The sequence below is a fragment of the Sinocyclocheilus anshuiensis genome, unplaced genomic scaffold, assembly GCF_001515605.1.
Source record: "Sinocyclocheilus anshuiensis isolate Anshui unplaced genomic scaffold, SAMN03320099.WGS_v1.1 scaffold533, whole genome shotgun sequence".
NCBI lineage: Eukaryota > Metazoa > Chordata > Actinopteri > Cypriniformes > Cyprinidae > Sinocyclocheilus > Sinocyclocheilus anshuiensis.
The window spans coordinates 138,106-151,460 of NW_015539846.1; the positions used below are offsets into that span (position 1 = coordinate 138,106).

The 13,355-nt window shown below is 31.8% G+C and overlaps 1 protein-coding gene across 1 annotated transcript in view; it reads left to right on the forward strand.

Moving 5' to 3' along the window:
* Positions 1-1,227: 1,227 nt before the first annotated feature.
* LOC107684566 (vesicle-associated membrane protein-associated protein A-like) overlaps positions 1,228-13,355 on the forward strand; it is a 27,767-nt gene continuing 15,639 nt past the window's right edge. The window contains exon 1 of the mRNA XM_016480854.1: positions 1,228-1,391. Coding sequence (XP_016336340.1) covers positions 1,334-1,391 — 58 coding nt within the window. The 5' untranslated portion in view covers positions 1,228-1,333. The remainder of the gene's footprint in view (positions 1,392-13,355) is intronic.

A 13,355-nucleotide genomic window follows, 5' to 3' on the forward strand; every position in this document is an offset into this window, starting at 1 on the left:
CTTTTGTTCAATGTTATTTTAGTATCGGGATAATATTATAATTTTTATTAATATTTTAAAAACGTTTTTATATTTTTAGGTTTTCACTTTAATTTTATTCAAGTTTTAGTCATTTTGTTGTGTTTGTCATTTTTTTTATATGTATATATAATTTTTATTAATTTTTTATTTATTTTCAGTTCTAGTTATTTTAGTATCTGGATAATATTATAGTTTTTATTAATATTTAATTATTTATTAATATAAATATAGATTATTTATTTATATAAATTATTAAATTAATATTTTGAAAATGTTTTTGTATTTTCACTTTCATTTGATTCAAGTTTGTCATTTTTTTATATGTCTATATAATTTTTATTATTTATTTTAACACACACTGAGGGACTTTTAACCATAAACGAGCCCAAAATCCACTGGGACTCTTATTCTGAAATGTCTCTGCTTTACTTCTTCCTGCTGCTCATTCAGAAAGATGAAAGACATCAAATATGCATCTTACAACATATTATAATATACAAACCATAATGTAAATATTGTCAAATCAACAATGGTGCATCATAAGGGATCGCGTGATATTAATTGATTGCGTCACATTTATTGAACTCAATCCTTTTGAAGTTTAATAATAACGTCACACTATTATAGTTTTTATTAATATTTTGAAAAGGTTTTTGTATTTTTATATTTTTAGTTATAGTAATTTGGTTGTGTTTTTTGTTCAGTGTTATTTTAAAATCATTCAGTATTATTTTAATATCAAGACAATATTACAGTTTTTATTAATATTTTGATAAAGTTCTTGTATATGTTCCGTTTTCATTTTAATTTTAGTTCAAGTTTTAATAATTGTGTTGTTTTTTCCCCTAATTTTTATTAGCCATTGTTTATTGTTATTTTAGAATGGAGACACTATAACAACCTTTATTAATATTTTGAAAGAGGTCTTGTATTTATATATTTTCTCTTTTCATTTTCATTTTAGTTCAGGTTTTTCTAATTTTGTTTTGTGGTTTCGTCATTTTTATTAGCCACAGCTCAGTGTTATTTTAATATCAAGACAATATTACAGTTTTATTGACTCAGTTGACTCAGTGACTCAGGGACTCAGTGACTCAGTGACTCAGTGACTCCGTTGACTCAGTTGACTGAGTGACTCAGTGGACTCAGTGGCTCAGTGGCTCAGTGGCTCAGGGACTCAGTGGACACAGTGAATCAGTTGACTCAGTGACTCAGTGACTCAGTTGACTCAGTGACTCAGTGGAAGGGTTTCGGATCGACCGCGCCGCTCAGCTGCTCTCTGAGACCAAGCGTCACCTCACCGGCCAAAAACATGTCCAAACTGGAGCAGATCCTTATCCTAGAACCCCCCACCGACCTGAGGTTCAGAGGTAAGTGAGGAACGCGGACGGTCGCCGTGTTTCGGTGAAGTGTAAGCGGGTTAATGCAGGAAGGGAGCGCGGGCCGCGCCGGATCCCCGAGCTCGAGTAACTGACAGGCGGCCGCTCCTGTTCGCGAGTTCCCGGCACACGGCACGCCGCTCACCGGCGGCACTGAGGCGAAGCGGACCGGGTGTCGGTTGGGTTTTGATTGGCACGGCTGGTTAGCACTGCCAGGTCATTTTACCATGGTAAAATAGAAATTAAGGTGTCCGGTGCTTACGTGGATGCGTTTCAGTAAAGAAACAAACCTTTACAATAAAGTCCCGTGACAGTGCCATGGCATTATATTGTACTATGGTATATCTATGGTACTTTCAAAACGTTTAGCAAGTAAATTCACTGATTTCTGGACATGTACCATGGTACTACCTCACGGAGAAGTGAATGAATCTCATTACCATGCTATAAATCAAAGTACCATCGGTTTACCATCTGATACAATCACTAATCATGTTACTATCACCGTGCTTTATTATGTAAGAGTATATTTATTATATATTTATTATATATGTCTGTATGGTGCTGCCCTGATTTAAGGACATGTACAGAGTACAGTGACATTACCATGGTGTTCTTTCAATTATGTTAGAGCAGATGCTTTCTTAAAAAAAAAAAATGCAATCGACCCCCAGATTTATTTATAATATTATAAAACCATTGTACGGGTTTCCCCCCATCCTAAAATTATTTAAAAGGTTTCTTGTGTAAATACACAATCTATATCTAAAATATTATTTGGAAATACTTTTTATCCTTTATATGTATTCATTTATATTTATAACACTATTTTATTCTTTTAAATGACTGCTATAGTACTGCATTTGTTTACTTATGTTAATCTAATGTTGTAATTTTACATTTAAAGTTGTATTAATTATTTTATATTTTTTATTATTATTTATTAAAGTACTGTATTTACTCTTTTATTTACGTATTTATTTTAATATAATTTTATTTATTTACTCACTTATTTACTTATTTTAGTCAAATTTTCAATTTATTTAAATAATTATTTTAACTTTATTTTTTATTAATTTATTTGTTAAAGTACTGTAATTATTTAGTGTTTACTCTTTATTTATATATTTATTTTAGTCTAATTTTTTATTTATTATTTATTTTAATTGCATTTTATTAAACTTTTTTTTTGTTTTTGTTTATTTATTTGTTTATTTCCATGCATTCCCTTGCATCCCCCAGTTTACAAAACCCTGCTTTTGAGCACCATATAAATATTATTGTGCATGCATTTCAGTACCATGGTATTATCCCAGCTGATGCATCACTGTAGTAGTGTTTGTAAGGGTGTGATTACCTAATACTGCCAGCTGACTGCTTTTCTCATCTGATTGCCTTTAAGATAGTACTATGGTACAGTGATGGTATTGGGTGGTAATACCGTGGTGCTTTGATATATACCTTGCAAATGGATTGCGACCATACCATGGTATTCTGAAGTACTTAAAATCTGAACATGTGAGCGATTCATGCATTACAGCAGTAAGTACACGATTACTAAACATGCATGTTTTAAGTTAAGGAGGTGGAAAACCTCACAGATTCCTCTGTGTTTGTCCTGTGATAAATGAGTAACCAGCGCTGTGATAACGCCTGATGATTTTTACCTGCATATTTGAGGAGTCTTTAATAGCGTAGGATTTTACCCAGCACTGGGTTGTATTTTACCCAGCATTTTTTAGAGTGTGCTCTGTGATGCTTTTGGGAGACTCTATAGGAACAGGAGCAGATTCTGCAGGACGCCTCGGCTCATCCAGTTGAGTAAAACTCACTAAAGTTCACTGCTTTGTTACTACTACTACGAAGCAGTAGTTTGTGGTTTGAGCGTGTTGTGAAACGAGTATTCGGATATTCAGGTGATGTCGACACGACCAATAAAGCAGCTTTTATCAGGCTTAGGGTTAGATATGGAGTTTGTTGTTTTAAACTCTTTTTTTCCAAACTTTGGTGCATTTCTTTGTGAAAGCCTTTTTCATGTGTGCATCCTTAAAAAGGACTAGTGAATCATGTTTATGGTTTGGTGACGTCATGAGATTTTGAAGAGTTTTGTAGCTTTCTCTTTATATGATTTTAAAATACTTTTTTACCTTGTACCAAATTTTGTGATTTGTTTACACTTGTTCAAATGTTTGTGGTCGGTAAGATTTTTAAAAGTTTTTGAAAGAGGCTCTTCTGCACACACAGGCTGCATTTATTTGATCAAAAATACAGTAAAAATAGTGAAATATTATTCTAATATAAAACAACTGTTTTCTATGTGAATCTCTGTTAAACTGTAATTTATTTCTGTGATGCGCAGCTGTATTTTCAGCATCATTACTCCAGTCTTCAGTGTCACATGATCTTCAGAAATCATTCTAATATGCTGATTTGCTGCTCAAGAAACATTTCTGATTATTATCAATGTTGGAAACAGTCGTGCTGCATGATATTTGTGTGGAAACTGTGATGCGTTTTATTTTTCAGGATTCTTTGATGAATAGAAAGTTCAAAAGAACAGCATTTATTTGAAATATATATTTTTTTGTAACATTATGTAAATGTCTTTACTGTCACTTTATCAATTTAATGCATCCTTGATGAATAAAAGTATTAATTAATATATATTTTTTAATTGTGCTGACCTCAAACTGTTGAACAGTAGTGCAGGAGCTGTTTTTTTTTGGTTCTCGCCTATTAAGAGCTCTTAATAATTCTCTTCTATGTATTTTAGAAAATGAATGCTATATACTTCCAGGAGCGGCGATGTGAAAGGCTTTATTTTTCTGCTCTCTCTGGATGTTCAGGAGTTTTCGTAGCATCTCTGTACCTGAGATAAAGGGTCTGGATTGACTGTTCAAGATCTTAATCATGTTTTTTGGGCAAGTTCTCCTGACAGTAAGTGGCAGCATGAGATGATGATTAGCAACAGATCTTTACTGATTCGTTGCTGCCATACGGTGATTCCAGTAGTAGTGTTTCATTACAATACTAAGAAATAAGTTCTGTAATCCTATAATAATGTATAATTAATAAATTCTATAATATAATAGTTATTCATAATTGATTATAATAATAATAATAAAGCATTCATGTCACAAATGCTGCAGGACGACACGAATACTTTCAATTACTAATCTGCCTGATAATATCACAGCCTCAAACGTTGCATCCAGTCAAATCCCTAATGCGGTTTCATGTCATCCTGAGCGGCTGCAGACGAGGAAGAGGCTTGTGTTGATGTTCTGATGGGTTTGTAACCCAATAAATAAATGAGGTGACCGGAAGAGGAGCCCTGAGCTAAATACAGCTGCCATCAGCCGCCTGTTTCTATCCTTCTCTGGGCTAGGCATTTTTACATGGCGACACTCAAGGTTTGCTTTAGTTTCGGTAAACTTTAATATCATGGTGGCATGGCACCATAACAATTCAGTTAAAATGACCTTTTATGAGCATTTTTAGCTTTATAAGGCCAATTTTTGTCTAACCTAATTAAATGTATGCATCATCTTTTGTGTCAAATTCTTAAATTTAATCAATAAATTAAAATAGTAAGACACTATAGAGCTGTTACCAATCAAATGAAATCAGTATCAACTAGGGATGTAACGATTAACCATGAGTTGGTTGAAAATCGATTTTAATATGTGAGGATTCAAATCTGTTGAGATGCTAAACAAATCGCGATTCATTTAGGGGTAGGAGTTTATATGAATGTATGTCTGAGAGGAACTTACTGTCTTTAGATGGTATTTTTTCTTTTCCTCTTGCCTCTGTATAATGCATATTAAAGTTCATAAGTGCAGCGCTGCTTTGTTTACAGCGGTATCCAAGGAAACACTGTATCATTGCTGTTCATAAGCGCAGCGCTGCTTTGTTTACAGCGGTATCCAAGGAAACACTGTATCATTGCTGTTCATAAGCGCAGCGCTGCTTTGTTTACAGCGGTATCCAAGGAAACACTGTATCATTGCTGTTCATAAGCGCAGCGCTGCTTTGTTTACAGCGGTATCCAAGGAAACACTGTATCATTGCTGTTCATAAGCCCGATACCGATTAATTAACCGATAGTTTTTAAAATGGATGCTGAACAAAAACTAAAATAATGCTTTATTTAAAAAACAGTACTGAGCCATACTAGTAGTAGTAGTAATAATAATAATAAAAATGTTGAAATTAACACACTCTTAACAAGGAACAATACTTTCATTACACAGCTTTCATTAATCTTAATGTTACAAATGGTCTCTTATTTTAAAGTGTTTCCATTTCATTTCAACTGTCATGCTTAAAGATGCACATCTTTAAATATATAAACAAAGGCTATAGCAGTAAAATTATATACATATGGATATTGTATGTATACTCTCACACTTTAACTGCTTCTATTCTTGAACACTTGATTATTTATCGGCATGGATTTTTGCTGATAACCGATAGTTCCAGCAAAAACCTATCGGTGCCGATTAATCGGCAAAACCGATACATCGGTCGACCTCTACTAAGAAACGTGCAGGATTTTGTCCAAGCAATAATAAAATGCCACATTTAATTTATAATTTGTCTTAAATCTCATTTTGTAAAAAAAAAAAAAATCGTGAATCGAATCGTGAGTTGAGTGAATCGTTACATCCCTAGTATCAACTAAATTTGTGTTTGCAGTGCATCAGAATCTGCATCTGAAGTGGCGTTTAGATGCATTCACACATCAGACTGTTTAAGCAGGACATGAATGCCGTTCATCTACAGTTACACGTGCATTAATAATGTTTTGATGCTTAAAAAAAAAAAGCTTTAATACTGATATTTGAAATGATTTGGGGAAAAAAAGGAAATATACTTTAAATATAAACCTAAAATCGCCAGTAGGTGGCGGCAAATCAATAAAGGTGACTTGACTTGAATGAATCAGCCATTTGAACGAATCGTTTGAATTAATGAATCAATGACTCACTCATGCAGAGTGCATAAGCATGAGTGATTCATTGAGTCTTTCATTCAACAGATTCGTTCAAACGGCTGATTGATTCAAGTCAAGTCGCCTTTATTTCTATAGTGCTTTATACAATACTGATTGTGTCAAAGCAGCTTTATAGTGTCAAACAGGAAAAACGTATGCTGATAATGCAAGAGGACAATAGAAAACAGCAGTTAAAGTCAGTTCATTGTTGATTCAGTGATTCAGCTCAGTTCAGTTCTCTTCCTATAGTCCCCATCTAAGCAAGCCAAAGGCAACAGTGGTAAGGAACCAAAACTGAAATGAAGAATAAAATCTTGGGAGAAATACTGCTGTGTGTTTCTCAGAGACGCAAAACTGTTCTGCTGTGGCTTTGGTTGAAACTATGTTCGTTGTCGAAATAGAGCAAAAACAGGAACTTGTTGTGTCTAAAATGTAAGTCACTTAATATTAACTTTTGCTTATTGGGCTGTTCATCAAATCAGTATCACATTTGCAGTTGTGCTGATGTTTGGAGAAAAACGTCACTCTTTGTGATATTAACTATATCAGATGATATAAATATAAAAGACACATAAAAGTCATACGGCGGCATATTTGCTCCTTTATCTTGAATTTTGTGGGAATTCTAAATGTATTTTAATAGACTAAATCACTAAATTATTATTTATTTATTTTTTTTTAGAAATTTTGACTTTATCAGAATTGTACGAAACTTGGTTAAGATAAAGATTTTGGCACTTGCTATGTGAACACAAAAAAAAAATCATGGACATGATTTGAAAAGGTTAAATGACCCTGAATGAAGTCACACTTGTATTGTTCGCGGTCAAAAATGACGGCATTGGAAATGAATGGGAAGCAAATTTCATGTAGTGGACACGTTTGGTACTGCGCCCAAACAAAACTTTACTGAAAGCTCGTTTTTGAGATATCAACTTAAAATTTGGAACACAACTTTAGATAGAGATTTATGGCTTTGATTTTCATGCAATTTTAGAGTAAAACATGATTTGCAAAATATGTATTTCATATGAATTAAAAAATATAATTTTTGTGCATTTTTCATAAAAATAAACTTCTCTAACGTTTTTTAGTTTAACTTTTTAAACTTTTTTTTTTTCTCTTCAGCAATAATCTGCCACGTGTCTTCTGTAAACAGAGATCAAATTTAAGTCTGTGCTCTAAAGCAGTCAAGATTTATGACAGTTTAAGTTGGAAATTTCATTTTCAGGTCTATGTTCAAAAAGTGGCCAACAGGTAATAAATGGGTCATAACTACTGCATAAATATAATTTAGTACCATAAAATCTCCTAAAATGCAAAATAGTAAACAAATAAAACGTTATTGAACTGAAATATACTGCGTTGATTTAATTGAAGAAAATATATATTTTAAAAGTCATTTTTGACCACCAGAGGGTTAAGAATTAAATTACTGAAAATAATTAAAATGATTAAATCAGCAAATTATTAAATGTAGTTCACTGGCACATTATGTCGAGTTTTAAGTATGCATCTCATGTTTCAGTGGTTTTCAATATTTTTGCATTATTATCATTAGATTCTCATCTAAGTAAAAATAGCATAAATTAAACAGTACAAATAAATGCTAACTAATATATACCATATATAAATACTGATTGTTGCGTTATGGTAATAAGAATATATGGAAGTTTTTTAAATTAACACTTTTAATACTTTGTATGCAGAATATAATTTCTTGTTTCTTTCTTTGGATGTTGCGGTGAATCACAGCAGTGACACACGTTTGTCCGCTTTACACTCAAACTGAATTTAATTATTCAGCTTCACACACAGTAAATGTGAGGGAAATGCGTGCCCTGATGTCTGTTTTCTCTGGCTGTGCATCTCTATTATTTATAGAGCGAGGCCTAAGGAAGACTCTCCTGTCCCGTGTGTGTCTGTGTGTCCTTATTCTGTCACTGTTATGGGGATATGGGATGTCCTGCCACGATGACAGCGGCTCAAATCAGTCCAGGGCTAACTATGAAGATGGGAGGACAGCTCTGAGCAGTTCTGAGGGGGAAAAGTCTGATGAAATTGTACCGAACAATGACGTGACGCTATCAAATAGCAACCAGCGCAGAGTGAGAGGTGTGCACTCTTTATAATGCAGCACACACGTCAGCAGTGTGGAAGCATTTAAACTGTCCGAGAATGATGCAAAAATCATTACAAGCACAGACAGCGAGAGACTGTTTAGGACTGCATCGCATGTCTTCGATGAGAAGAGGAAGGGGTGATTGTTGCTGGTTACTGTATGATGATTGAAATCACGAAATGGCCTTAAACTATTAGTAAATAAACTGCAGAACGTTATGTTTTTGCACGAATTGCATGTATTCTGACAGCGCTATCTGCTCGTTAACCAGGGTTCAAAGTCCAGAGCACGAGTAAATCTGCGCTGATACAATGTTACTCGTCAGTTGCTCAATCACATGTTTATGAATTTTTACAAGGCATGTGACAATGCGCTACGTGCGACGTATTCGTAATGAGACTCGTTTATAAATCTGCTGTTGTCAACAAAAAGCATTGAGGTCTTCCTGCGTGCTTCCGCCAAAATAAAAGCTGAGAAAAAGCAAGAACTACAACATTCATAAATGTTAGTATTGTTGTAATTTTACTGTTGTTCTGTAAAATAAAAAGTAAGACAATAATAATGATAATAATAATTATAAGAGCTCTGTTAATACATTTATTATAACATTCACACATTGTGTTCAAATTGGGGTCTGTAATATTTTCTAATGTTTTAAAAGAAGTCTCTTCTGCTCAGCAAGGCTGCTTTTATTTGTACAGTAAAAATACATGCCTGATTCAAGAAGGGGGTATGATCGCCAAAATTTTTTATTTGACTAACTTATTAATTTTAAGTTAAATTGTGTTTTGTTGGTATAATGTCTGCTAGAATGTTAAAAAATTTTCAGTGTTTAGTAAATATTTTTAAATTGTTGTTTTGTAATAGTTTTTTTCTTTGAAAAGCAAGACAAAACAGTAAAAAGCAAAATTTGGGTATTTAATTTATGCAATGGTGAAAAAATTGGCAAAATACATGGGGGAAAAAAAACACGAAACACGTGTTTCATTTCGTCCAGCTTTGAAGCACATTTTGGCTATTTAATTTATGCAATGGTGAAAACATTTGTCAAAATACATGGGGAAAGAATTTGAAAAACCGTGTTCAGTATTCGGCCTTCGGCCCAGTGTTTCATTTTGTTCGGCTTCGGCCAAGAATTTTAATTTCGGTGCATCTCTAGAAACCAGAAAAGTGTATGAAAGTAAAAGGTCAGTTTTGAGTTTGTATTTGGTGTCTTTAATGATACACGTTTTAACACTTAAATGTTTTCCACTTCAAGAAATTAATAGTACCTTTGTCGAATCACCACCAGGGTTATTAAATAAAACTTAAACTATAAAAAAAAAAATGTTACTTGAAATAAAATTGCAAAAGTTCTTTTTAACTTGAAGTACTAAAATAACTAAAACTAAATAAAGTAAAACTAATAAATAAAAATGAATTTATTAAAATAAATACATCAACTAAAATTAAAGTTAAAAATCGAAAATATAAAAATTTAATGTAATTCAAAATACTAACAAAAACTGTAATGATAAAATATAATAGTTTGTTTAAATTACACACATTTGTCATTTTCTTGAAGTACTAAAATAACTAAAACTAAATAAACTAAAACTAATAAATGAAAATATATAGACATATTAAAAAAAAACTAATAAAAATGTAAAAACCGCACAGCAAAATTACTAAAACTTTAAAATTAAATTGAAAGCAAAATAAAATCAAATTCAAAATATTAGCCAAAAAAGCGAATAATAATATATGATAATTTGTTTAAATTACACACATTTGTCATTTTCTTATTTAACTTGAAGTACTACAATAACTAAAACTAAATAAACAAAAACTAATAAATAAAAATGTATAGACGTATTTAAAAAAGAAAACTAATAAAAATGACAAAAATACATGACAAAATTACTAAAACTTTAAAAGTTAAAAATTGAAAATATAAAAATAAAATCTAATTCAAAATATTAGCAAAAACTAATAATAATCTAGAATTTGTTTAAATTACTAACATTTGTCATTTTTAGTTTAACTTGAAGTAGTAAAATAGCTAAAACTAAATAAACAAAAACTAATAAATAAAAATGTATAGACGTATTTAAAAAAAAAAACTAAAAAAATGACAAAAACAGATGACAAAATTACTAAAACTTTAAAAGTTAAAAATTGAAAATATAAAAATAAAATCTAATTCAAAATATTAACAAAAACTGTAATGATGAAATTTAATACTTTGTTTAAATTACTAACATTTGTCATTTTTTAGTTCAACTTGAAGTACTAAAATAACTAAAACTAAATAATAAAAATGACAAAACAACTAAATTACTAAAACTTTAAAATTAAAGTGAAAACGCTTTTAAAAAAATCTGATTCAAAATATTAACAAAAGCTATAAAAAGAAATAGTATATAATAGCTATAATAGTCACTAACCTGCCTGATTTCACGGCCTGAAATGTTGAATCCAGTCAAATCCCATCATGTTGTCCTGAAAATATTAATAAAAACTATAATAATATATTAGTAAAATAACTCGTATCACTGTTATAGAGGTTTTCCACACTAGCATTGGTAACTGGACATGTGTCGCTGTAAGCAAATCATAAAAAAACGACTTATTGCACCTTTAAATAACACTGTGTTTATAAATCATACGTTTATTTTTTTATGATAATTGTGTGTAAGGTATAATGTACATCGCACACATCGCAGTCCTGATCACACTTTTTTGTTGTTTTTTTTAGATAAAAGACCAGCTGACTCTTCATTTTAACATTGCTTGGGGAAAAAGGGTCAATTGTACAGTTTTGAGCAATTGCACAAAATATCTGACCATAGAAAGACGTGACTGACCAATCAGAACGAGAGCCGTGTAATAAGTGATGTTTATTAAATGACATACATTCACATGATGCAAATGTTTTCTGAGGCCAGATTTCATTTTCTTGTAGCCTTTCCAAACATCACTGAGTCACAGGTTGGCATCTATGCAGGAGATATCAGTTTATCTTGATGGGTTTGTACTGCAGAAATCAGATGTTTTCACGTGTGCGGCTGAAATTATGCTTTTACAGGTTTTTGACTTGAAATGACTTTTACAATAGAATCCACTGCGTTTCTTTCAAGTGCTTCATGTAACATGTTTGTCTGGGTTAACCGGCCTGCTGGTTAGTCATTGCATTGTTGGTTTAAAATAAGCATGCCTTGTGTACACAATTAAACCATTACGTCATTTCCATGCAGTGAAGAGAGTTTTAATCATTCATTTTCTGGTGACTTCATTCAGCAAATTCTGATCTTGAGATACAGAGATGTCTCGGTGTAATTGTTTGCTGTAAGCCGACTGTGTTTTCACAGATGGGTTGTTATTCAGGTAAACATGTTGACCGTTTTAACTAGTATGCGTAGCAAACTGTTGATTTGTAATGACAGTAGTTGAGGTGAAACTGTACTGAACTGCAGTGTTATTTTAGTATTACTTATAATATAGTTTTTTTTTATATTTTAAATTAGTTTTATATTATTTTATCATTTAAATTTGTTACATGCTTTTGTCATTTTTATAAGTTTGTTTATTTTAAATATGACTATTTATGTTTAATTAATTTTTAGTTTTTTATATGCTGCTCTTTTAGTATTATTTATATGCTGTTAGTTTTTTATGTTTTGAATTAGCTTTTTATACTTACATTTTTTGTTTTTAGTAATTATGGAATGTGCTTTTGTCATTTTTATTAGTTTTTATTAATATTAATAGTAATAATAGTTTACTTTTATTTATATATTATTTTATATATAGTATGTAATTTATATAGCTTTTTTATATGCTGTTATTTTAGTATTATTCATATTTTTATATTTTAAATTACTTTCATTTTTCTTTTAAATTTTAAAGAAAATTCATTTTATTTTATATTTTAAAATTTTAGTAATTGTATGTTAGGGCTGTGCGATTTGGGGGAAAATATCAAATTGCGATTTTTTTGACAGATATTGCGATTTGATTTGCGATTGCGCTCACTCTTGCCCAGGGCAAGTAAGATTGCAACTCAAGGCTGGCAGTCATGCATATGCTCTGGAACAGAGTAATATCGCGTCCATATCGCAGGCTTTGCGATTAGGAAATCGCAACATCTCAAAACGCGATTTCGATTAGATTTCGATTAATCGCACAGCCCTATTGTATGTGCTTTTTGTCATTTTTATTAGTTTTTGTTTATTTTAAATATTACTATTTAGGTTGCATTTTATTCTATTCCAGTTTTTAGTTCAATTATTTATATACTATGTACTTTTTAGATTTTATCTTACTGTTATTTTAATATACTGTAATAGATTATTTTTTGTTTAAACCTAAATGATGATATTTGAAATAATTTGTTTCAGTTTGTTGTATTTCCAGTTAATCATTTCCCAGTTGTTCCTCTAATGTTTTACTAGAGCTATCAGTGTTTTGAGGTCATGGTTCGTGAAGCGTTATATATACGTTTGACCTGAAGACACATCGTTGTTTTTCTGCTGATTAGATTTCTCTCCATACAGTGGAAACTCATATGATTCCCTCCGATGCTCTCTAATGTTATCTGATGGGATCCGCGTTCTCGTGTCTCTCACAACAATCCCTTCTTCTCACAAGTCCAGCAGAACTTAATTTCCAAGGCCGAGCATCTGGTGTTCAGTACCGTGTTTACAAAAATACACCCATTCCTGCGCTTGATCCCGCAGGACTCCTCTAATCCACTAATATGTGACATGCACGGTCATAAGATCCTGGCTTTGAGGCGTAATTGCACATCATCTCGTTTCATCTGCTCCAGAAGGCCATCGGAAGAGCTGAAGCG